The sequence below is a fragment of the Lygodium microphyllum genome, chromosome 27, assembly GCF_053477565.2.
Source record: "Lygodium microphyllum isolate KBCC chromosome 27, Lygodium_microphyllum_v1.1.10, whole genome shotgun sequence".
Lineage (NCBI taxonomy): Eukaryota > Viridiplantae > Streptophyta > Polypodiopsida > Schizaeales > Lygodiaceae > Lygodium > Lygodium microphyllum.
The window spans coordinates 32,353,338-32,380,911 of record NC_141161.1 but is presented as its reverse complement, the minus strand read 5'-3'; the positions used below and the strand labels follow the sequence as shown (position 1 = coordinate 32,380,911).

At 40.4% G+C, this 27,574-nt stretch overlaps 1 protein-coding gene across 3 annotated transcripts; it reads right to left on the bottom strand.

Annotated features, from left to right (window-relative positions):
* Window positions 1-529: 529 nt before the first annotated feature.
* Window positions 530-26,923, bottom strand: LOC148012187 (uncharacterized). 3 transcript variants are annotated; one of them, XM_087669270.1, is made up of 5 exons: window positions 26,593-26,923; window positions 19,196-19,307; window positions 1,724-3,514; window positions 1,196-1,584; window positions 530-1,106 (listed from the first exon to the last, which is right to left on the bottom strand). In XM_087669270.1, the coding sequence occupies exons 2-5, from the start codon at window positions 19,302-19,304 to the stop codon at window positions 681-683; spliced, it is 2,715 nt and encodes a 904-aa protein (XP_087525396.1). In that variant the 5' UTR covers window positions 19,305-19,307; window positions 26,593-26,923; the 3' UTR covers window positions 530-680. The 3 variants fall into 3 exon arrangements, with proteins under 3 accessions (XP_087525396.1, XP_087525398.1, XP_087525399.1); XM_087669272.1 differs by having other exon boundaries at window positions 19,196-19,278; XM_087669273.1 differs by lacking the exon at window positions 26,593-26,923 and adding an exon at window positions 26,194-26,428 and having other exon boundaries at window positions 19,196-19,278.
* Window positions 26,924-27,574: the final 651 nt, after the last annotated feature.

Sequence of the window (27,574 nt, the reverse complement as noted above, 5' to 3'; positions counted from 1 at the left end):
TCTGTCGTGTGCTTGTCATGGTTGGCAGTCCCCAGGAAAACACCTAAGCGGAGTGATAAAAGTGAGTCGCTGAGAGATGCTCTTGGAGGGGCTAGGGTTGCTATGGGAGCTGGGATGTGTGAGGACACATTCCTAGCCCATCTGACAGCAGCTAAGGAAATGGCATGTTCTGTACTTCACAATTCAGATGCAAAAAGCATTGACTGCCATTTCCTCAAACTGCAATCCTCTCGGCTACTGTACACATACACCTACATTGTCTCTGTAGCAGATACAGCAAGGAGGCTGCTCCAATTCAAGTGTACTGTTAATAGTAAATACCTTCCATGCACAAAAAGAGCTGTAGTCACAGTGAGCTACTGAACTGTCTCATAAGACCAGGGTTCTTATTTGCATCTGCATGTTCAGCAAAACTTGAAAGTTCTAAAAGCTTGAGCACTTCTCGTGAGAGAAAGTGATTTTTTGCGATCCAGTATGCATGCAGGGGTCAATGCAACCTGAGCATCACAATCTGGAAAGTAGGCAGAACTTCTGAATTGTAACAAATATTTAGACTCATCGGAGAAAAAGTGATATTTTACAAAGACATTACAATCATGTGCATTCCTATCCTACAAGTTAGAAGGCTTGCATCAGCAAATATTAGCAGCCTGGCATCTGACACTGGCAGAAAGGACTTTTCACACTCGCTCGAATGACAACGCAAGCCCGGCAGCATAGTTTAGAACCTCACTTCCCTGTAATTTACCAGGAGTACTGACAAGATTGTCATGAAGTTGTGACATGTCTTGAGTTGAATAAGTTGGTAGTTGTACAAGCCCATTGGCCATCTTCTCTTCTACTTCCCTCATGCTTGGAACACCCACAGATGACAGGTCTACAAGATGCTCAAACTTCAGACAGTCTTGATCATAATCAGCTGTGACACCTGCCACAGGGACTACTTGTGATGGATCAGCATCCGGCATGCCTGACTCCCTGCCATGCAAAATTGCTACCACAATTGCGAATGCTTGCAAGGGAGATAAGGGTGCTCGAAAATCCAAAGCTATCAAGCCATTCTCTTGAGGTGCAAGGCTGAGATACGAGTCTTCCTGCTCCGAGTCCTGTTGTCAACCACGTAAAACATCAGTTTAAATCTGTCAGGTAGATACAACAGCTGTATTTGAGAAAAGGAAAGCCTTAAAATACAGACCTGCTTGTATAGCATCAAAGGTTTGCCCTGCCCTAGAGTTTCTCTCAGGTGGACAGCTTCCGAATTTCTGTCTGGGGACAATTGTCTTTGATTGCTCAGGACCATCAATCCACATCCAAGATCCCAACCTTTACAGTCACACTTTCCACCATCTTTCCATCTTTTTATGAGAGGGGAAGGGCCATTTGAATCCGTAAACGGCTTGCCATGATTCCCAGAAGGCAGAATGACATTGATATTAGCCTGGCGAAGTTGTTTCTGATTAGTTTGAGATCTGTGGGTGTAACAGCAAGGTTTTTGCATATTACCATTTTTAAACTCTTGTATGACATCAGCTTGAGAGCTAGGCACTTCTGTCAAGTAGCACTTGTCTTTTTGAGACTCTAAATCTGCAGAAGGAAACTTTAAAATAAGATGTCTTCTTGCTTCCTAGGAAAGCAGAACATTAATCAATATCTAAAAATTTATGAACAGCAGGAACCTGGCTAAACGTACAACAACAATGGACATGGGTGTTGGCAATAGTACCAGAGGGCACAAGCTTATCCTGAACTTCGAATGGAACACTGATAACCATTGCCGCTAGCTCCGAATGGCACTGATTCTGAGCCTCCATAAGTTGACCTGACACATCCTTCGCTGTCACAGCAGTCGATTCCGAGGTACAGAATTGCTCAACTTTCGTCCTGCTCTTACTTAATTGGATGCCGGTTATACCGGAATGCAAACTCCACTTTCGAGATTTAGGTCTGCTCTTTTGAACAGTTACATCTGGTGCAGCTAGACTGCTTGGTATTAAACTTTGTGACACATACCATGCAGAGATTGTCCCAGGAGATGATACACTTGAACACCCATCAGATGATGATGTAACAGATTGAGGAGTTGAGCTTGAAGTGCTGCTGAGAGGATAACTGGATCTGCTATAGGCTTGGAGACCCAATTCGGAAGAGGAGCAAGCTTGGGAAGGAGACTCTGCACAGGCGGTTGATGCTAGTTCTGGAGCTCTTGCACTAAAAAGTACAAACTCAGATTCTACAGACCAATTCTTTTCACCATCAACCTCTGTCTCAGAGCACAATATGCTGGAAACTTTCATCTTTCCAACAAGATTTGAAGCTAGTTTCTCCTTTTTCTTCCAGTATTTCCACCCAGATCTACCCTTCCTTTTCCCTTCTCCTCTCAAAGAATAAAAGGAATATCTCCATGAGGCCTGCTCCTTGCCCAAAACCATATCTTCCATCCAGATCTTAGCTGTTAGTACGTCATCATACTCATCAAGTAGGAAAGTGTATTTTGGAAGGCCATCTTTTAAAGTGCAATGCAAAAGGCCATGAGCAGGACCATCTAGGGCAGGTTCAGAAATGGATACACGTTTTGGCTCCAGCTTCAGAGGTGCAGATGCCCTTTTGGAGGCGGAAAAGCTATTAGGAGAAGAAGAATGCAAGGGTGGAACAGACAACACAGAATCGATGTCATTTTCCTTCCATAATTCACACTGACTCTTGCAGTGTGAAAGAGCATTTTGTGTACACTCCACGTGCGAAGCCAAAATGGGAGAGGCTTTGCCGTAAGCCATTGATCTTGTGCCTTTTTTGGGGCTGACTGTTTCTACTAAATCTGTCATTGACATGGAAGAACATCTTGGAGAGTCTGTTCCTACGAACGCAGCCAAGGTTGCCAGAGTTGGTTTGCTGGACTCAGCATGTGCACCCTTCCAACTGTTTCTAAACCTCATGGTTTTTTTGTCATATGGTGCTTCATCTTCCAAATAAGTAAGAGCCGGCACAGTGGAACATTCTCCAGGATAACCTATACTATTAGCCACTCTGCTTCTAAAAGAACAATGTGCCTGATACCCATCTGTACCAGCTGAGAAGTTCCGTTTCTCAATGTCCTCAGACCAAAGCCAATCTAAATAACCTGATGATAAGCTCAACACATCCCTTGAAATGTCTTCTTGGCTCCTTCCTGATGTTGTGCCCTCTGAAACCCTAATGAGATCTTTGCCTGACACACAGCTTTCTGTCTGATCATGATATGGAGAGATTTCATCAGCTCTAGCTGTGCAAGACTCTGGATTTTCAAATGAACTACTTTCAGAAACCGATTGTTGATCCCAGAACTGCACCCTCTTCCTCGGAGAGCTGTTTATCTGGCTTTTCCTGTTTAAAGCAGAAGTACTTATCGTTGAGCTCCAGTTACCAGATCGTTCTCTTGAGCTCATATATGGTGCTGTGATTGCTGAATATGTGTGATCATGGCTTCTCCCTGTCTTCCTTGGAGATTTATGCTTTTCCAACATTTTAAACAAGCCACCTGCATTGAAACTTGGGTGTAAGTAAACACATATCATATAAACCAGTCAATAAAATAGAATCATACACTCCCTAGCATTGCATACAATGAGCATACACAACCTACATTTACACTACAATACTTAATTAGAACAAGGACAGTTTCAGCAGAACCTACTTCAAATGCAAATCATATAAATGTTAGAATTTACCAACTCTATGGGCAGTGCATAAAGTTTTAGTTATTTAGTTTGTAGTGTGCACTGTGAACGCAACTAGAGTAATAAGTTGCATCACTGCATTTAGAATTAGTTGACTACAGTTCAGTTAGGGGTTAGGTCTACCTTAGACCTAAGTTGTACTTTCATTCTATCACTTTTCAGTTTAGTAAGTACACTCCAGTTTCAGCATGCGCGCACAGTCTACTGTTCACTCTCTCATTTCTCTCTCCTTCATAGCTAACTGCATTTCTCACATTTGGTATCAAAGCAACTTGTACGCACAGATTCCGAACAGCCAGAGTCAGTCAGTGCTGCTCCGCCAAGGTCCTGCTACCACCAGCCCAAGGTTGCACTCTGTCCGGATCCATATAGTACAAACTGTTCAATCCAGTTGGACGTGTGCGATCCGTCCAGTTCTCGTCTGTTTTTTCTTTTTGGGAGTTTGTGCTTTCAAAAACCAATTTTTGGCTTTACCCTTGTCTTCTTTATCCTCACTGACCTCTACCTGCACCTCATTTACCACCTCTTCTTCTACCTCTCTTATAAGCTCCTCTACTCTCTCGGATCTCCATCCACACCTATCCATCCTCTTCTTCTTGTTGTGTCTCATCCCCTATGTGTAGCTATCTTTCTATTTCCTCTCCCTTTACCTTCTCTTCTCTCCCTTCCCCTACCTTCGCATTACACACCTCTCACCTTGAGTCTTAGCCTTCAATTTCTTTTTGTATCTACTAGTTTTTGTGCTTGCCACTTGGCACTTGTCACTTGCCATACCATGATCCATGAATCATGATCCATCATTCAAGCTAGCTTCTTTTTTTGATCCATTGTACATGTTTTCAATCTTATAAATGAAATTGGATCTTGGAGATTACTTGTGACTAAAGTCTTGAATTTACACTTTGTCTCAACCTCTCATCATGTTCATGTTCATGTTCACGTTCATGTTCATGTTCATGTTCATGTTCACGTTCATGTTCATGTTCATGACTCATTATTGAAAACTAAAGCAAAGACATTTGTGGTTTGTAAACTGTATTAGTATTGGATGGATAGTGCCTTGTGACACTCTTACTCATAGATAGCCACTCATGCTAAAACAAGTAATATTTACTAGCCTAACCTATAAATTTCTACATATTTTATAGTGATTGTACAAAACAACGGATCTTATTCGACATTTTTTGTGTATGTTCAATACCGTACCAAGTCCACGAATTGGATGAATCGGACAAATCGTACTTGACTACCTTGCACCAGCAAGCTCGTCAACCTGAGGGAAAACTTCAACTGTTGGTCTGTGTTCATCTGCCACCTAACGAATCTACAACCAATACGGTCAATGCCATTAGTGCCTTCTGTCAACTCCAGCATTGCGCTCCCCCCAACCTATTTGCGCCACCCAAACCAATGCAGCCTGCACCTCCATTCTATGCAAGTAACGTATGTCCCTACTTGTGCCACCACAGCATGTTTGGGTACTAAATTTGTGCATTTATTTGTACTAATAGCAAATCAAGGAACGAGAGATCGCGGCAACATTTTGGAAGCCCTCACTTAGGAGACCCCTTGGGGCTTAATAATCTCAATAATGTAGCAACTCCCACATAGCCTCCACTTTAGGCAATTCTTCCACTTAACTAGATACTCACTAGTTTAGTCCAATGGACAAAAACAAGTTTGAGTACAAGTGAAATATAACAAGTAGTGTCCTCAAGTCGCAAGACTTTGTTAATCAACGCTATCAGTTTACCTTCCCTCCACCATCGTTTCAAATGACTCATGTGGAACATTGGGTAAACTCGAATGTATGGAGATAAATCTCACTCATAAGACACACTACTTACCTTTTTGGCAGTTTGAAAAGAATCACAATACCTCAAAGATTAATTACAATACCTCAAAGATAACTTACAACACTCACCAATAGTTATTGAATCAAAGTCCCTAAAGGTTAACCCACATGGCCTCCTAGACCTCTAGAGTATGGTTTTAATTCACATTAAACATAGCATGATCCTAAGCTATTGCAATGCTTTCCCTTGCAATTGTCGATATCTTTTTGATATCTTTTTTGAAAGTCAACTACATTGGGTAAACTCGAATGTATGGAGATAAATCTCACTCATAAGACACACTACTTACCTTTTTGGCAGTTTGAAAAGAATCACAATACCTCAAAGATAAATTACAATACCTCAAAGATAACTTACAACACTCACCAATAGTTATTGAATCAAAGTCCCTAAAGGTTAACCCACATGGCCTCCTAGACCTCTAGAGTATGGTTTTAATTCACATTAAACATAGCATGATCCTAAGCTATTGCAATGCTTTCCCTTGCAATTGTCGATATCTTTTTGATATCTTTTTTGAAAGTCAACTACAAATTGTATTTTCACATCCTTACGTTCCGCGACAATCGATGGTTTCACCTCCTAATTCTACATCAATGTAAACAAGCTATAGCCAATGGCCTAATGCTTAGCAGTACTATGAGCAAACTAAGATAATGCTCCCAATTAAGATGTCTATGAGGGCTATATACACACAACATATCCTCCATGGTCTAATTTGTCCTTTGTGTCTATCTATTGGTTTTTGAATATTTTGATAATGACATGAACAATCAAGTCTCCACCTTTTGAAGGATTGTGTCAAAAATGGCCAATGAACTTAGGATCACAGTCACTCACTATTTCCTCGAGCAAACCATAAAGTTAATGCAAGTGCTCGACCAAGAAATTGTTAGCTTGTCAATTTTAGTGTTGTTGGTCTATCATCTCTCGATTGTGAGCTCCTATTGAAGTCTAACAAAAACATGGAAGCTCTAGCATTTTAGCATGCATTTCTTCTATTTGAGGCCTTGTTACTATGTCTGTCAATCGGTTTGCACCTCCTTTCAGTCACAAACTATCCAACATGCCATGACATTATTTATGGCATTTTTCTATACAATCATACTGCATTTATTGCAGTCCTATGGCCTATTTTGGCTGGTCAGCCATATTTATGACCCTATTTTCAAGCCTGCCACATTTACGGATTTCAATTATTTATAATTGGTCCCCCCACACTTTGGCCATCATCTTTTGCAAGCTTCTCCTCTAACTCCCAGCATACTCCTCTATCTCCAATCCTATTGCAATTGTCGTTATTTCAAGCTTGATCTAGTGCCCTCACTTATGTCTCGAACTATGTGCAAGGATTGATCAATCTTGTATATATTCAGCATTTATTTCAATTAATGCAGATTTCTTTCTTCCTTCATCTCCCCGCTATCTTCTTCTATGTTCCTGCTGCTTCCATTGCGCACTCACATGGTATCGTCACCTAACGAGAGATCACAGAGACGATTTTCATTGCAGAGATCACCCTTGACTGCCAAGCAATCCCCCTCCAAATCTGCATTTGCTGCAAACGCAGCCTTCTTGGGCCAAGACGGCCACATCCGATTGCTAACAACACCCTCTCCTGCCCAACGACAACTCTCCTAACCAGGCTGTCACATTTGGCTGCCCAAACGCAAATTTCTCTACTTCCTGATGCCTATTTTTACTTGGCGACAATCCTTGATTGTAGACAACAACACTTGGGTGCAAGCATCAGCTTTTCTTGTGCATGGGGCACATTCAAGTCTTGAGAATGGCTGACTTCCTCCTGTTTCAGTGCTAAAGACTATCAAAACACAGCTTTTCTAAGTGATTGCAAGTTTCAAAGATGTCTCAACACCAATTTTTTGGCTTTACTAACTCAAAGGATGAGGTCTCTCATCATTTCTCTAAGTGTGAGCTAGAATATCATGTGTCAAAGTCTCCTATGCAAACTCCTTGTTTGGGGCACCCCTCTCCTCCTCCCTCACTTCATGTTTCCCATAAGGCATTGTCTACCAGCCTGAAGATGCCTTACATGGCACCCATTGTACACAAGCATGTACTTCCTTCATTGCCCAAAGAAGACAAGTTGGATGGTTCCAACTATTCTCTATGGTCCTATAAGGTGATTTACATTCTCGACACCTTTGAACTTTGAAAGTTTACTTCTCTCCCTGTTCTCCTGCCTATGGAAGACCTCACACATGGGTCATCGATGGATCGTGTAGCTCTTTGGGATCGGCTCAACTCTTGAGCCTAATCCTTTCTCTTTACGAGTTTACAAGATTCTGTCTTGGTTTAGGTTTGCGGATTGAAGATTGCGATGGAGGTGTGGAAGAAGCTTGCATCTCTTTACCATTAGAAGACATTTGCTCACAAGATCTCCTTGGAGAATAAGCTTCAGATGCTTGATATCGATGACTCTCCTATGAAAGTGTTAGTCATCACTTGGACAAGCAAGCCCCACGTGGCAGGCAGTCGGTCAAGTGCCACGTGGCAATAGTCGGACTGCAGCAGTCAGCTGCATTAATTGCAGCCAACCTGTATTTTTTTGGTATTATTTTCAGACTATTTATAGGCTTTGTCTCCAACAATCTTGGTCAATGGTGTCTCACAGATTCCAAGCTGTAGATAGTGGAGACTGCCCTTGGGGCTAACAAAGACCGAGATCTTTGAGGTGGAGACATACGCAGATATTCTCTCTACACCCGTATATAATTCTGCATCCTTATACATCATTCTTCACTACAAATTTTCTGTGTTTCACTCTCTTTCTCTCTATTCACTCTAACAAAAAGATCACATCAACAAACTCAAGGATATGTGGAACGAGCTTGTGTCCCTCGGGAGGTTATCTTTGGAGGATATGACCATGATTCTATTGACTGGGCTACCATCTCATAAGTACGATGTCTTCAATAACAACCCTTCGACTTGGAGGACTCGAGAGACGATTCTTTGGGAAGAGCTTTCACCGCTTGTCTTGGAGCATGATAAGAGTCTCAAAAGAGATGGGAACTAGTAGATCGGACTCCATGAAGGCTTTTACTACATGTTTTGGGGGCAAGAAGAAGAAGAGAAAGCTGCAAGCTACGAAACAGGAGGACCACAAGAATGATTCCAAGGATGAGAAGAAGAAACCCAAGTGCCCACACTGTAGGCAAGGGCACTCATCCTAAGGAGTACTTGCAAAAGTACCCCCATTTGAAGCCTAAGGAGCGGTCCAAGGATTCAAAGGCTACATACGATAGCACTAAGTCTATCTTCGTACACTTATCTAAGGTGGAGGATATAGCTCTTACTTCTTCTTCTTCTTCTTAGGAGAAGCCTTGACTCATGGATAGTGAGGCCTCTTCCCACATGACTTACCGCCAAGATTGGCTTCAAGACATGTGATCTAGAGGGCAATCTGTCACCATTGGTAACAACTCTTTAGTCCCCTCACATTGACCAAGATTGGCTTCAAGACATGTGATCTAGAAGGCAATCTGTCACCATTGGTGACAACTCTTTAGTCCCCGTTTGGAGCACCCCTCTCCTCCTCCCTTGCTTCATGTTTCCCATGATGCATTGTCTATCGGCCTAAAGATGCCTTACATGGCACCCATTGCACAGGAGCCCTCTATATACCCATGTCAGCCCTCTATGGCAAAGATGACTTGGGTTCTAAGTTGTGTAAGATTGTTTGTTTACAATCTTACACAACTCAGTACCCAAGTCATCTTTGCCTAGGATGCAATTGAAATTAAATACACATCTTCAAGAGCTACTCTTTGAACGAGTACACAAAAGGATGGACTCTATACACTCAATCCTTGTTGTGCGGTCTTCACACTAGCTTGGACTGCTTTGGCACACTCATTATGTGTAGTTGAATCTTGATGCTATTCGGCAAGCTTGGACTGCTTTGGCACACTCATTATGTGCATTTGAATCTTGACGCTATTCGGCAAGCTTCGTGTAGGAAGATGGTTGAGGAACTTGCAGATTTCCCTCTTGTTTACATACTATGCCCTATTTTCTTAAGGGGCAAGCAGCATAGGCAACTGGTCCACACCAACCTTTATGGACCTATGGGTACAACCTGCCTTGGAAAGGCCAAGTACCTTATGCTAATTGTTGACGCCTTTAGTCGCTATGCGTGGCCCTATTTCTTGCAGTGAAGGCGCAAGGCATACTCCCATTTCATCAAGTGAAAGGTATTTGCAAAGATACAAGCCTCCTTCAAAGTTTGCAGTATTTGAGCTGATCACAGCTGTGAGTTTTGTTCTAACCTATTTTCTCAGTTTTGCAAGGATCAAGGTATTTAGGTGAAATATTTCCATCTGAAAATGGTGTGGTGGAGCATGCCAATTGGACCATGGTTGAAATGGCCCGATCGACATTGGAGCATAGGGGTCTTCCCCGTTCCTTATGGGGTGAGACCGTGGCTACTCCAATCCATATCCACAATAGATCACCTAGTTCAGCATTGCAAGATATAACTCCCTACCAAGCTTTCTTTGGGAAGAAGCCTTCTGTTTCCCATTTTTCATATCTTTGAATACGATGCATATGTCCATGAGGATAAGAAAAGACGAAGCAAACTCCATTCCAAGCCGAAGAAGCTTATCTTCGTTGGTTACAATACAACCACAAAGAGCTATCAACTCTATGACCCAATGACTAGAAAAATCAAGGTGAGCACAAATGTGATCTTTGATGGGGTTGCAACCTTTGAGGATCCAATCAATGGTTCTTCTATTACAGGTGGTACTTCATCCTCAACTGACCACCCCCCCCCCCAAATTAACCCCTCTCCTACCTTCCAAGTTACCCCTTGGCACCCCTTCTTCACTTGTGACTCCTCCATCTCCTTTCCCTATAACCTCCCCTCTTCTCCCCTTCCACACTTGACGGCTCCTTCATCTACTGCTTCGTCATTGAGTTTATTCCTTCCCCGTCTCCTCAAGTTTTCTCTAAGGGAGTTGAGCCGTCAAAGGGAAAGTTCTCTTCATCGGATGAGAAGGATCCACCTTTCTTAGTGAGGGGGAATCTCTTTCACAAACATGCGCTTTACATGTACCAAAGGCTTCTCAATCTCCTTCACATCAAGATGAATCTATCACCATTCCTCAATGGTATCAACGGCTCATACAAGATTCAAGGATTACTCAATTCCCTGAGACACCTCTTGGCCCATGCCGGTCAACTAAGTTATTGGCCTAGCAAGCTAGTTCACTTTGTGTGAACTATGTCCTTATGTCTCAGATTCTTCAAAACCATGAGCCTACTACAGTTGATGAGTCTCTTGCATAGGATGTTTGGCACAATGCTATGCAAGCTGAGCTTGATTTCTGAACCAAACTTGGAAGTTGATTTCTCATCCAAAGAGGTGAAAGGTGGTGTGAAGTGGGTCTTCAAGACCAATTGTCTTGCACATGGAACCTTGGACAAGTTTAAAGGCATAGCTTGTTACCAAGGGATTTTCTCAACGGGTAGGTTTGGATTGTTTTAAGACTCACACCGACAACTCAGATGTTGACTATTCGAGCTATCTTGGCTTTGACCGCCCGTCACCATTGGCCCATTTATCAGATGGACATGAAGTCAACCTTTCTAAATGGCATCTTGGAGGACAAGATTTATATCTCACAACCTTCAAGTTTTCTTGAGCAAGGAAAGGAGGACTATATTTAGCAGTTGCAAAAGGCCTTCTACGGCTTAAAGCAAGCTTCTTCCTGGATAGTGGCTTCCATCCATAGAATCATGACCCCAACCTTTATTACAAGGTTTCGAAAGATGCACGCATCTTGGTCACCTTGTATGTTGATAACCTCATTATCATAGAGCGCGACACACATGAGTTGATCATACTCAGTAGATTTTGGGACAGGAGTTCAACATGACAAATCTTAGATCCTCCACTTCTTTCTTGGATTGGAGATCTATCATATGGCACAAAGCATTTTTATTTCCAAGCACAAGTACATCTTCCAGCTTCTTTCAAAGTTTGGTATGGCCAAGTGTCGACCTATTTGTTGCCCAATGGACCCAAAGTCTAAGCTTTTAGCAACAAGAGATCCCATTAGTGATGCCACCCCCTATAGCTGCCTTGTTGGCTCTTTGATTTGGTTGATTCACACTCTGCCGAACATCTCTTTTGTGGTGGCTATGTTACCTTTTGCGTTATCTATAAGAAACTCAATTGTATGAGATCATGTATGGAGAGAGGGGCACTCTTTCAAGATGCAGTGGTTGTGATTAGACAAGTGATGTGGAGACTCGCAACGGTCCACTACTGGTTATGCATTTTCCCTTGAATCAGGAGCTATCTCTTGGAGCCAAAAAGTAGTCTATTGTGGCCCTTTTATCTATAAAGGTTGAGTATCATGCCCTTTGCTCTACCTCTATAGAGGCAATTTCGCTCCATCACCTATTGTGGAGATTGGCTTTCCACAAACAATATACGAAGCTATGCGTGGACAACCAAAGTGCCCTTGCTCTAGCAAAGAACCCCATGTTTCATGCTCACACTAAGCACATTGAGGCTCAATACCACTATGTTCGAGAGCCGATCGTGGATTCCAAGTTAGTGATCGCCTATTGTCCTACTTAGGACAATGCAATGACCAGACATCTCTTTTGTGGTGGCTTTGTTGCCTTTTGTGGTATCTACAAGGGACTCAATCGTATGAGATCATGTATGGAGAGGGGGGCACTCTTTCAAGATGGAGTAGCTCTAATTGTACAAGTGATGTGGACTCGCAACGGTCCACTACTGGTTATGCCTTCTCCTTGGATTAAGAGCCATCTATTGGAGCAATAAAAAGCAATCTACTGTGGCCCTTTTATCTATAAAAGACTGAGTACCATACCCTTTGTTCTACCTCAATAGAGGCCGTTTGGCTCCATCACTTATTGGCAGAGATTGGATTTCCATAGACAAGATCTATGAAGCTACACATGGACAACCAAAGTGCCCTTGCTCTAGCAAAGAACCCCATGTTTCATGCTCACACTAAGTAGGTTGAGGCTCAATACCACTGTTCGAGAGCAGATCATGGATTTCGAGTTAGTGGTAGCCTATTGTCCTATTGAGAACAATGCAATGGATCTCTTCACAAAGCCTTTGCCCAAAGCTTCAATGCTTCATCACATGAGATTGTTGGGCCTCAACCACTCCCAAGACCTATGAGGGAATGTTAGCCTATCTCTTTTAGTGTTGTCAGTTTGTCATCTCCCTATTGTGAGCTCTCTATCAAAGTCTGACAAAGACATGGGAGCTTTGGCATTTTAGCATGCATTTTTTGTTTTAGGCCATGTTTCTATGTCTATCAATTGGTTTGCACCTCTTGTCGGTCACAGACTATTCGACATGCCATGACATTATATATGGCATTTTTCTATTTAATTTAAATTATACTAATTGCAATCATGTGTCTATTTTGGCTAGTCGGCCATATTTATGGCCCTATTTTCAAATCAACAAAATTTAGGGGATTTCACCTATTTATAGCTAGTCCCCCACACTTTGGCCATCATCTTTTGCAAGCTACTCCTTCAACTCTAAGCATACTCCTCCACCTCCAATGTTGCTACCGTCATCATTTCTACCCAATTTTAGTGCCCTCATTCACACCTCGAGCTATGTGCATAGACTGATCAATCTTTTGTATTCAATATTTATTTTAGTCAATGCAAATTTCTTTCTTCCTTCATCTTCCTTCTGTCTTCCTGTTTGTATTCAGCAATAATTTCAATTAATACAATTTTCTTTATTCCTTCATCTTCCTTTTGTCTTTTTCTCTCAGTATTCATGTTCCTTCTTTCATTGCACACTCTCACAAAAACTAGCCAATTCATGGCTTTTAAAGGGCATTTTTGTCAAAATGAATTGAATATTTTTTGTTAATCAATCAAATTTTAATCAAGACCTAGACTGCATCATGACCTTAATTCATAGGGTAGCCCAACTACAAAGTCCATAGAAATGCTACTTCGCTCCTTATGGCTTTTAAAAGTCATCTTTGTCAAAATGAATTGAACAATTTTTGTAATCAATCAAATTTCAATCAAGACCTAGACTGCATCATGACCTTAATTCATATAAGATAGACCTACTACAAAGTCCATAGAAATGCTACTTCACTCCTCTTCCCAAACTTGTAAAGGATGTAACATTTCCACTTGTTCGTGTCATTTAAGCTTTATTAATGTGACATTCCAAGCACCCATGCACGTAATACTCAACCAAAGTGTTCATATGCAACCAATAAAAATATCGAGCAACCAAGGTCAAGTTCAATGTGGTGTCTTGCACTGGGCACATCATAACACATATAAATTATATTGGCGGATATCCTTATCATCAAGTACACACACTTTACCGCGTTTATATAATTATCCATTACAAATGAAATACTTTTCCTAAGTCATTCTTCCATTAGTCAACTTTTGGGCATCCTAACCACCAATTGTGACAAAAAAGAAAGTGATATCACTTTCTTTCGTGATATGTTTTGTAACATAATCGTCATTGAGACGATATCCCAATCTACCAAGGCTCTCATTCCCTCCATTACTTGGACTATCAATGCTACCAATAGCCATTCACATATCCAAAGATGTAACAAGTAGGTTAAACATTTGCAAGTCAATCATCCTCCAACTTTGCCACCTATATAGGGTGCTTCCATCTACCCTCTAGCTACTCAACATTGCCATCATCACCGTCATCCTCTCAACACCTACATCTTTTCTCATCCTACCCTTGGTCTACCAACATAGCTCCACACATAAAAAACACAAAAAAAAACATTGCTACACACATGCAAGGGTTGATAGTGACCACCCTTACTTCAATTTCAAATCAAAGTGTTCCTTCATTCCTTTGTGGTTTTCTCTCTCTTTCTCTTCACTTTGTGCTCATCCACCTCATAAAGAGATACAAAGATAGATTCTCTCATTATGACTAGTATAGTTGTGAACTTCTTCGCTCCTTTTTCACGAGGCCAAAGATGTGCGTTGAAAATGAAATACATATACCAAACACGAGACAGTCACATATGACAATGAGTCACTGGCTATGTGGACACTAGCACTTACTCCCTCTCTAGACAAGGTATGCACTAGATCTACAAGTGATGAATGACGAAGTGTGGAGGAGCCTAAATAAATAGGCAAAAAATAATACAAATGATGCATCTAGTTGGCCAATGTTTAATCTCAGTCACCAACAATAAATGCCAAAATAATCAGTTAAGTGACCACTAAAAAATGCTTTAAATATTTACTAATGCCTAGCATATCCTACTCACACATGAGCTAGCAAGACTACTAACATCCTCTCTCAAATCATGGATGATCTCATGTAATACAATGATACAATGATAACAAGTCATCATAATCCATACAACAAAGACCACCAAAATAGAAACATAGATACCCAATCAATGGGTGATCAAGCCACCACCAAGGTGCCTCAGAGAAAATCGAAGCGCCGATGTTAAGCCTACCAAAACCTAAAAATAGAGAAAAATCATAGCATCTCATTGTCTCTGTCATCAATTTCTCATAGTAGCATGCATGATCATCTTATCAAAAATGCCTCTAAGCATAAATGAACATGGATTCCTCATCTTTGGCCAAGATCGTCAAAGTGTCTCCTCATGTGAGCTTGAACTCAAGAACCAGAAAGTCAATTCCAACTCCAAGATTTCATAACCTACCACACTTTGATCAATGCATCAAGAAAGTCCTTCGAAACTTGTGCACATGTATACATGTATAGATGAGGCCGAATCCTCTCACTCTCTCTTTGATACTAGAGGGTCGTAAGAGATAACCACATCACCTACACTAGAGCCAAGCCCGCTCTCTATCAAGAAATAGCCCATCATGAACCTAAAAGTCAATCCCAACTCTAGGATTTCAAAACTTACCAAACTTCGTTCGATGCGCCAAGGAAGTCCTTCTCTAGAACTTGTATATATGTATACCTATATAGATGAGGCTCACCTACCTTGCCTCACCACTCTCACTCTCTAACACTAAAGATTTGTGAGAAATGACCACATCACCTATACTAGAAAGTAAAAGGAGGGGCTACCAAACCCTTCCCTTAATCTGAAGTAGATAATCCTTTCCATACCTTGGACTTGACCTTAGCCAAAGGATCCGAATCACAATCGAAGAAAGATGACTCAATGGAGGACTCAATGGAGATAACCACATCACCTACACTAGAGTCAAGCCCGTTCTCTATCAAGAAATAGCCCATCATGAACCTAAAAGTCAATCCCAACTCTAGGATTTCAAAACTTACCAAACTTCGTTCGATGCGCATGTATACCTATATAGATGAGGCTCACCTACCTTGCCTCACCACTCTCACTCTCTAACACTAAAGGGTTGTGAGAAATGACCACATCACCTATATTAGAAAGTAAAAGGAGGGGCTACCAAACCCTTCCCTTAATCTGAAGTAGATAATCCTTTCCATACCTTGGACTTGACCTTAGCCAAAGGATCCGAATCACAATCGAAGAAAGATGACTCAATGGAGGGTTCGTATCCTGCTATTACTTATTCTCCTTCTTTCTCGAAGCCTCTAACTATTTGCAATCCAAATGTCTCTTCTTACCATAGTGATAACACTAGGCCTTCGACTTCATCTTTCTGTCACCCCTCTTTGGAGTTGCAAATGCCTCATTCGAACAACCATATAGGAATGAAAGTCACCCTTGTAACCGTAAAGATGCCTCATACTCAAGCAACATTCAGGATATATATATATATATATATATATATATATATATATATCTATATATATATATATACATACATATATATATATATATATATATATATATACATATATATGTATATACATATATATGTATATACATATATATGTATATACATATATATGTATGTATATACATATATACATATGTATGTATATACATATATACATATGTATGTATATACATATATACATATATACATACATATATGTATGTATATATACATATATACATACATATATGTATATATATACATATATACATATGTATGTATATACATATATACATATGTATGTATATACATATATACATATATACATGTATATATATGTATACATATATACATACATATATGTATGTATATATACATATATACATACATATATGTATATATATATATGTATATATGTATATATGTATATATACATACATATGTATGTATGTATATACATATACATATATGTATGTATACATATATATATATGTATGTATGTATATACATACATATGTATGTATGTATATACATACATATGTATGTATACATACATATGTATGTATATATATATACATACATATGTATATATATATATACATATGTATATACATACACATACATACATACATACATACATACATACATACATACATACATATATATATATATATATATATATATATATATATATATATATATATACATATACATATACATATATATATAGCTCACTAATGTCAATGGCGTCTAGATAGGCCAACATTGGCTACTCCATCAAACTCAAAAGGAAGCTTGTAGAGCATAGTCTCCATAAGATTAGCCTCTAGAAGAGCAAACTACATATATCAAAGCTAATTCTGTACCTATGTAACACAAAACAAGAATAACTAAATAGTGTCCTCCAACTCTAACTTCATTTGTTGGAGCCCATATCATTAAAGAGATCTTGCAAAGAAGTGACCACAAGAACTTTATAGATACAGCAGAGAAAATTAAAATATGCAAGGGTATCATCATTCTTTCATGTGAGCACAGCTTCTTTATAGTTGTCCTCATCAAAATCAACTCGAAGAGAAGTGGGACACTCAAAGATACTCAAAAGTGCTAGAAACAACATACGATAACCGCTTCTACACAAACCATGCTTTCATAACAACACTCCATGTTAGGTAATAAAGGCCATGAAGTCTGGCATCAATAGAACAACAAAGAAAAGCCATCTGGAGAGCATAGAAAGAGAAAAGAAAGAAAAAGAAGAGGAGAGAGAAAGTACAGCCAAAGAACAACACAGACTGCACTAACAGGAATTCACAAACAATGGAAGACAAGTTGATCACAAAATAACCACTGCAAAGGGACAAAATCTGGCCAAACATAGCCAAAGGGTGAAAAATACAACCAATAGAATCAAAAAATATAATCACCCAACCTGTAGGAGTAAATATGTAGACAAATTAGGGATAAAATGCAATAGTACCACAATAAAATAATGCAGAATTTGAAAATGCATACTACTGGAGTCAAAACGCAAGCAGTTACAAGCAATTAATGCAGTGAATGCAAACTACAAAGGCTAGAAAAAGGAAAATTTGCATAAGACAGTTGTCACTAGGCTGGAAGTCATAGCATGCAAGGGATATCAATGATCAGCAGTAGAAGACCTATAATCAGCAAAAAACAACAAGAGCATAGATCCTGAAATCAAATACCACATCAAAAGTGTATGTAGCAATGAAAACATGAAAGAATCCTAAAATAGACTATTGAACACAAGACAAAAGAGAAAACACAAGAACACAACAAAAGAAGATAGCTCAAAGATATGCTCAAGAAATGGAATCCATATGCCAAACATGAGACAGCCACATACAACCGTGAGTCACTAGCAATGTGGACACTAGCACCAGCTCCCTCTCTCCACAGGGCATGCAATGGATCTGCAAGTGATGAATGACAAAGTGTGCAACAGCCTAGATAAATAGGCAAAAAGGAATGCAAATGATGCATCAAGTTGGCCAGCATTTAATGTTGGTCAGCCAGCAATAAATGCCAAAACAATCACTAAAGTAACCATGAAAAAATGCCTAAAATGTCCAATAATGCCTGCACATTCCAAACTCACACATGAGCATACTAGACTGCTAACACGTATCAGTGAGGTTGCCTGATTGCTACGGAGAGGAGAATGTAGATGATCACGAGGAGATGAAGGCGAGGAAGAAGGCAGCAATGAGCATAATGATATAGCAACACAAAGGCAGTTGCAGCCTACATAGTCAGAAGGAGGAGATCTGGCAAACCTGCTGCCCAACTAGACCAGCCTGCCATCACATGTGCTGAATCTGGCCAATCTGCTGACAATCTAGGTGGCCTGCACACACGTATGCCTGCTGTCTGGAAAATGCACCCAAAATGCTAGATTGCAAGAAATAATAGCACACAAGAAATGCATGATGATGACAGAATGTTAGAGCTCCCATGTCTCCGTTAGACTCTCACGAAGCTCACAAGCAGGAGATGACAGCAGAAATCCAATGAAGGCTAACATCAGCTTTCCTCCCTCCAGATCCAGTCAGCTTTGTGCATGTGCCAGCCAGGCACCCACTCCCAATTCTCAGCAAATTTGAGATACCTACCACAAGGGCAGCAGGCCTCAGTACTGGAAACTGTGAGCTATAGATGAATAACAAGTTTAATTACCTTCACTCAACGCAGGAACGGCGCATAAAGTCTACATGTTAAGTTCATCAAAGAGCATTATTCTATCTTAAACCACTGAAGCAGCAACTTAAGGAAAAAATCAAGCAAGATGCAAAAGTTTTTTACCTGTTTCACCCTTGCAGCCAAACACAAACCAGTACTCATTACAGCTAGTCAACAGAGCAAATGATTCCCTTGAGCTCTGCAGTCTGCACCATTTAGCAAAATTCAACATAGCCTGTCAATAACCAATATCGAATCATAGAGTTTTTAAAAAGCCAAAAAAGAAAAAAGCAAAATACAAGGAGAAACAAAAGGTTATGTGCTTTCAATCATGATACTCATATGCCATGATCAAGCTCCAGCACCGGCTAAAAACAGCACATCAGAACATTAAGAAGACAGACTCAGTTCTTGCTCATAAAACATTCTGTCAACAACAAAAAACAGGAGACTATACTGGCATGTCACCCACCAGTACAGTCCAGTGACTTGAACAAGGAGGTAAATATTAGGAGAGTTTACTGTGTATCATCATCAAAGTCTGCTGGCTCCAAAAAGTAAAAGCTATTGGCATCATACAAGGAAATCTCATCATTGGTGGTCCTTTTATACTTCTCAGAACCATATCAAGGAGCAGCCTGCAATTAACCAATATCGAGAAAGCATCCCCAACCTCCAGACATACTTTTGTATCTTACTCTGCTAAACAACAATGAAGTATATTGTTGGCTCTAACAACTTGTACTGAGAATTCTACTTCCATATCAGAGCAAATGCTAGTGCTTTTCTTGAACAGAACTGTGTATGCAAACCATGAGCACAATGCTAAAAACATATGTAAAGGTTGCCGACTTATCCAGCATAAAGTCCTGTATGGGAATCATCTCCCTACCTTCACAATAAACTCTAAAACAAGGCATGTGAACCCATACTGCCTCAGCCACCATTCCCCCTGATACAGACTGTTGTAAGATTTTATGGCATTTGCTACCTATTTTACACAACCATGATGAAAAGCAGAGAGAGCTAGTTTGACCATCGCAAAAAGGGAAAATGAGAGAAGGACCAATGCCATCAATTTTCTAGGAAAATGAGAGAAGGATCAATGCCACAAAGATAACCATCAATTTTCCAGGAATGACTGTGCTAGCTCAGTTTGCTTATTTAACTTCTGAACACTTGTGTTCAACATCAGTTGTGTTCTTGGCTATCCACTTCTGCTGGTTACACTCTAATTCCAATAGCTTAAATATCTAACATCAATGAAATAACCAATGCAAGCATCTTCCTGGATTTTGGCTACACACTTGAACTGGAATTTTTTATTTTGAAGAGCTAAATCTGAGATGTGGTTACCATGCTGATCTTTTTCACAGACTAACATTTGCTTCAAAACATGAACACAAACCAGTGTTGCCTGCTGTATCTCTTGCACCAAGTATCTAAAAGAAACACATCATAGGGGAAATCTTAGATATTTTTCAAATGCATGTCTTTAATGAACATCTTTGCTGAAGTGTCCTATATTCAATCAACCATGATGAAAAGCAAATAGCTCATATACCATGCCAAGGAGCGAATGTGGCAAATGAAAATAATCACAACTTGTTTAATTTTTCATTCTGGAAATGTCATCTTAATCAAAAGAAAAAGAACGAGTATATGAATAATCGTAAAGCGTCCAAGTCACAAGTCAGTCGATACCTTTCAAAAGGTTTACTTGATGATTCGTGGAATCATAATGCGCATTCTTAATTCTATGCAATTACTAGGATAAGCCTTTATGGCTGATTTCATTGTACCCAAATCCTATAACAAAGGCCACCAAAGATCTAAACACCTCTAGAGCATTTTAGACTTCAGGCATTTTGGTTGGCAACAACTTGTTTAGTTTCTCATTCTAGAACCGTCTTCATCTTAATCAAAAGAAAAAGAACGAGTATATGAATAATCGTAAAGCGTCCAAGTCACAAGTCAGTCGATACCTTTCAAAAGGTTCACTTGATGATTCGTGGAATCATAATGCGCATCCTTAATTCTATGCAATTACAAGGATAAGCCTTCATGGCTGGATTTCATTGTACCCAAATCCTATAACAAAGGCCACCAAAGATCTAAACGCCTCTAAAGCATTTTAGACTTCAGGCACTTTGGTTGGCAATTTTTGGGCCCTACTGAAGTCCATGTCATTTTGCCTATTTTAAAGGCACCCACTCCGACGTTCTAGCCTTTTAAGTCTTAGCACCACATGATGGGCCAGTTCCTTCTATGTAGTAACCCTTCCATCTCGTGCTCCATGCTCAAGGGTTATCACATGCATCTCCGGTTCCATCGATAAGGTCTTGTTTCTTATTCATTGCCTTCAAGCTCCTTGTTTGGAGATCTCTTCCCAGTTCTTTTACCGGCGGTTTGATATGGTGTTCGATCATCATGGGTTCGACTGGCAAAGATTTACAATGTATCGTCGTGGAAATTGAAAGAGCTGCATTTCGTGTTGGGGATGGTCGTAAGGCGAGACAGCAGCCAATCCACAGTTGAGCTTCTACGTGTCACAGCATCCTGAACCTCCAACATATCTTGGAGCACTTGGCAGGACGGCGGACATACATTACTGCTCTGATTACATGTGGACAGGCTCGGATTCTTATTCATCGCCTAGATTCCCCTAGTTTGGAGATCTCTTCCCAATGCTACCGTAGGTAATTTGATATGGTGTTAAATCATCAGGGGTTCTACTACCGAAGGTGTGCAATGTCTCATTGTGGGAAGTGTAAGAGTTGCATTTTCATGTTGGGGATGGCCATAAGGGAGGACAGCAGCCAGTCCACATTTGAGCTTCCTACATGGCAAAGCATCCTAAACCTCCAACGTATCTTGGAGCACTTGAGAGGACAGCAGACATGCATTACTGCCCTGACTACATGTGGACAGGCTAGGTAGGATACACGGAAACGGTTTGCAATTTTTGACTTTGAGAGCCACCGTCCTAACCAATTTACAGGCTGCGCAATACCCCCCCGATCTGCATTTTTGCTTGAAAAGACCCTCACGATGCTTGGCATACTCAATCGAGGCTTCATCGGACTCCAAAGCTTGAATCATAGGAGGCCCTAACATTTTCCTTGACTTTCCAAGAAACACTATAGCAAATATGTTGAATGCATAGATGATAAAATCTATGATCGAATGAATAGATGGTAGCTCGTAGATCTTCATAACGGAACAAAAACCAAGAAGTTCTTTTTCCAATCTCACCAGGACCCACATACTTTTAGACCCAAATATTGTGAAGTATGACTGGCCCAAACAAGGTTTTCCCCAAAATGCACATGCTTTAAGACCCAAATATTGTGAAGTATGATTGCTCCATAGCACACGTGTATGGTTTGCAAAGCACTAACCATACGAATATTATTCCACTTGTGCCTATAGGTGGTTGGACAATCAAGCCTCAAGGGGCCAACCCTGCCAATTGCATCTTGGGCCAGGGTTTCTTTGAAATGAGCCATGTCAAGTTTATCACTGTTCGCTTGGGCTTCAAGATGTTGTGAATACATCTTGTACACATACACATCAACTTTAGTGGAAACGATGCCCACACCAATCCATCCAGCTCTCTCTCTCTTCTACTTGATCCACATAGTACGTGTTTGGCATCAATGCACTCGTACTCACATATCCAAAGTTCACATAGTCACCCTTGCACGTTATGATAGTATTTCTTAGTGACTTAATGTGCAAAGAGCAATCCACCCTAAGAGGAAATGGAAGGCTAGCACGAGGAGAAAAAGTGATAGAGGAGCAATAGAATGATTTTGTGTTCCACAATCCACTTCTTTTGGGACCTTCCTCGCTTTAGCATATCGCCATGATTTTGTTAGCAATCTAGTCAACTTACGAGTGAGTCTTGGCATATGCCTTAGTGGGACAAGCATTACTAATTAGTACAAGCATTGTTTATTTGTCATTATGATGATGATTCAAGCATATATTGCTGACCAACCTAATCACTTTATTGACATATTTCTTACCTATTTACTTGGCTCCCTCCTCCACAATCTAATAATTCATCACTTGCAAAGTTTAGTGTCAACCTTGTTGGAGAGATGTGTCTTATGTCTGGCAATTTATTTCAATATTCTTTTGTGCTTCCATTGATGGATCCACTTCTAATAGATTCCAATTTATTGATGTTTTCCAAATAAATAAGCAACAATAAGGGACCTTAGAGGAGAATTTCTTGAAAAGGATTTTTAACTAGTTGATAGATACCTATTGTACATGCACTTGAGCACCAAGATTATAATGAATGCATTCGTGTACATGATAGCTTTAGTGCACATTGCCTACACCTTTCCCAACTCTCCTTTACTTGATCCACATAGCAAGTGTTGGCACCATACCCACACATATGCTTATTCTCCACACATGACTAAGGTTTCCTACCAATCCCAATAGAAGTTCCACTTAATAACTCTTGCAAAGGGCAATATAGTCGCACTTTGCAAGAGGAGAGAGAAGGATGGCAAAAGGAGAGAGAGTGGTAAACGAACACAAGCATAATAGTCTACATTGCACTTCTACACAAGCTACAACCATGCTCTAATCTATCTTGTAGTTCTACACAACCCATATTGCACTTTGCAAGAGAGAAGGATGGCAACAGGAGAGAGCATGGTAGAGCACAAGCATAATAGTCTACATCCATGCTCTAGTCTACATTGCGCTCCTCCACAACCATCCTCTGTTGTTCAAATTCCTAGTCATGTTGGCAGAGCATTCAAATTCTTGGTCATGTTGGAAGCTATTGGAACAAAATGAATCATCTTGACCTTTGATGCATCATGTAGATTCTAGGTCCTTGGCAACCACAATGCACAATTCAATCATTTTGAGCCTCAACCACAAGTGTCAATGCCCATACAAGTGCTCAAGTTAGACCTTTCTAGTGTTGGAAGATTTTATTCGAAGCCAATGAGCTCAAACACATGAAATGAGCCACATAGCCAAATCCTTTAAAGCCAATGTTGGTAGATTTTATTCGAAGCCAATGAGCTCAAACACATGGAAGGAGCCAAATAGCCAAATCCTCAAAGGCCTCTACCTTCCTCGTCTACAAGAATAATTTTGACACGTAGCCCCAAGAGTACATTGAGCCTATATTAACTCCATATACCTATGGCTCTTCACCCTCCACTTCTGAAAGGTCACTACATTGAAGAGAGGAAAGAGGGGTATCTTCATCAATTACAAGACTTCTCTACAAGCATTGTTGTTGGATATGCTTGAAGCAATTTCATGGAGTCATATAAGGTAGAGCCATAGACTACTGCACAAGTAGATATCTAACTATAAAGATGGAGTCCCTTGACCCTAGCAAATGGTGCATAAAATCTCAAAGGGTCTGTTAGCAACTCTACACCAAGTCAATAGGGCACATAGATAGCTATTCCTTGAAAAGTCCCGTAGTCAATGTAAAACTAGTCCTCCAAAACAACAATTCAAGTAATATCATAGAACGATCATGACTTGTCATGTAAGGCAAAGTCTCACACTACTACGTACATAGCCTACCAAATGTCTAACTATGAAGATGGAGATATCTTGAATTTGATCAATTAGTAACGTGAGTGACTATGGTGTTATTGACCACTCAATACTTTGGCAATTTATGAGCCATCCATGGATTCAATACGACATTACTAATAACTAGTAAATTGCACCATACTCATACCAATTGCATAAGCTTATCTATTACATTGTATAAGGCAAGAGTTTTGATCATTTTTGCCATTAAGAAACTTGAGATACATGTTGGTATCGTTAATAGCAATAAACGAGACCATAAATGAAGCAAAAAGCAAGCTAACATTGCTCCAAATAAACATGAGGATGTGTAAAGAGGTTGCATTTACACTCAAGGGAGTGACTCAAAAATATGGAAGTCTAAAACCTGGATTCAACAAAAGAGTCCTTTAAAATCCCTCTTCTAGACCTTCTCTTATGTACGAAAGGGTACCATTTAGTAGGTATATTCACAAGTTAAACACAAAAATGGTGTGTTATGTTCATGATAAATTTACAAATAAGAGACTTTTAAATTAGGCTTTGAATGCACGTGGTAGTAAAGAATTATAGATAATTAAGCCCCCCAACATTTACATAAGTAAATTTATTAGGTAAACCCAAGGATGTCTCAAAGAGCCAATACATATTCTAGGTGCCAAAGCAATAAGCTACTAACCTTGGCAAGGCTCCTTATCTCAAATTGTTCTCACAAGATCCTCCATGCCCCGTGGAACAAGAATAGTGACTAAGTGGGTCACATTGATCAAGCAAAAGCCTAACAATCTTTTTCCTCCCAATTCTCCACTACGGATCAACCAACTCATCATTGGGTGGATCAAGAATGCGCAACAGACATCCACTCTAAAACTAGGAAGATCCTAGATCATCAGCCTACACAATATTAACATGCAAAAGGGAAGCTCAAAAAAGGTCTCTCTCACAAAGGAAAAACACGTATATCCGACGATACTCTACATCCTCATAACAAATTCCCCAACTTACAAGCCTTGTACTAGTGTGTCATCGGTGACTCTTTGTGAGAACACAAGTTTCAACGATCCAACCTCTGACGATAACTTACATCCTGATACCGAATTCCCCCAACTTACAAGCCTTGTACTTGTGTGTCAATGGTGTAACGATGTCACGCATGCAAGTTCGGACCGGTGAGGCACAAGCCAATCTCAGAACAGATAGGTTGCCTGCACGCTGTTGCTTCCACTGAACTTCCTAATGCGGTTTGCTCCCTGATCTTGCAACTCTAATAATGAGCATTTTACAGAATGGCACGTCCGTAGTCATGAGAGATTTGAATCTCTTCCCGTTGACAAACGTCTTCTAGAGCCATAAAAGCAGCATTGGAAACCTCTTGCGTCTGGCACCATACTGCAGAACCGCTATTTTGTGTAATCGTGTACTTGTAATAAGCAACTTCCAGCCTTCAAACGCGGTGAAGTAGAACCTGCTGCAACTCGATGAAAGTGACGACGCAGTATCCGACAACATCTGATAAGTTTATGAAGTTACAAAACCTCCCAACCAAGAGATACTACCCGAAAATGTTTCCAATGACGAAGCTCGGAAAAGCTTCAGAAATAGAGCGGCTTGGACTGACATAAATCGAGAAGTATGCCGAAGGCTGATGTGGCCTTGTTTATCTCCACGACGATAAATCGAGCTACCATTTTGGAATGACAAGCGTTTCTTCAAGAACCGCCATAAAGCAGGTGCGGATTGTTAAAGTCCGTGATAATATATATCGAGCTTCCAATGGGACGACGAGTTCCTTTTCAAGAACCGCCATAAAGCAGACAAGGAAACTGCTTTTTCTTTTAACTACATGATGATAAATCGAGATTTCAATATGAAATGACAAGTTTCTCTTCAAATAGCGCCATTAAGCAGACAAGAAAAATGCGGAAAGGAGGGATAGGGAAGTGAAGCTCAAGTACCTGTCATGTGCGAGGGTTGGCTGCTGAAGGGTCCAAGAGGCTGCTCGAGGCTTCAAGAGTCTGTCTTCCTACTCGAAAGCTCCGCGAATGTGAGAGAGAGAAAGAGAGAGAGAGGGAAATAGGCGCCAAAGACCAAAATCTTATGTGATGAGAGCCTATAGCTAGTCCTGGTAGGTGCCACACTGCCACCGAGAGAAAGAGAGAGAGAGAGAGAGGCGAGCCGCGAGTGTGTTGTGCGTGTTACCACCCGCGCTGACACTCTGTTGTCCCCAAACGTATACTGAGCCTGTTGGCATTAAGAACGCGAGATAATGCCATTTAAGGCTAAGCTGCAAAAAGGGTCTCCCCCGATACACGACACGGTCTTCCTTCTTCCATCCAATTTATGTGCCTTTATCAATCAAACATTTATTCTCATTATTATTATTATTTATATCTATTTATACTGCTTTATATTATAATTGGGACTAATATCTTAGGTAACGTGCCTAATCACCACAAAACTCCTAGACCTGCCTTTTATCACCAAAGTTTTTTTTTTTGGGGAGAAAACATTAAGTTGGATTAAGATAAGAGGGTAATATACAAGGAGAGGTTTCAGCCAATGTTGGCTGAAGAGTAGAGCCGCTTTGATTTGAGCATAGAGGTGACACTGAGTGTGACTAAGTTTAAGAGTCTGAGGAAGTGAGGTAGCTTATCCTCATCAAAATATAATTTACGAGGGGAGGGTTTGTGGTCTATGGATGACATATAAGGTGGACTGAGTGACACTGGGACACAAGCAGGTGGCAGGGAGGCAAAAGAGGGAGCATGACTGTCGTGGGCTGATGCACACTACGTTCCCGTGGCCATAGATGGACAGGCCTCCATGATGGCTTCCTTCAAGGAAAGGAGTACCTTAGCAGCTTCCCTTTCTTTAGCAAGCATTGTGATTTTCCTATTCTTCTTCCCCATTGGAGTGTTGTCTCTCTATAGCATCTTC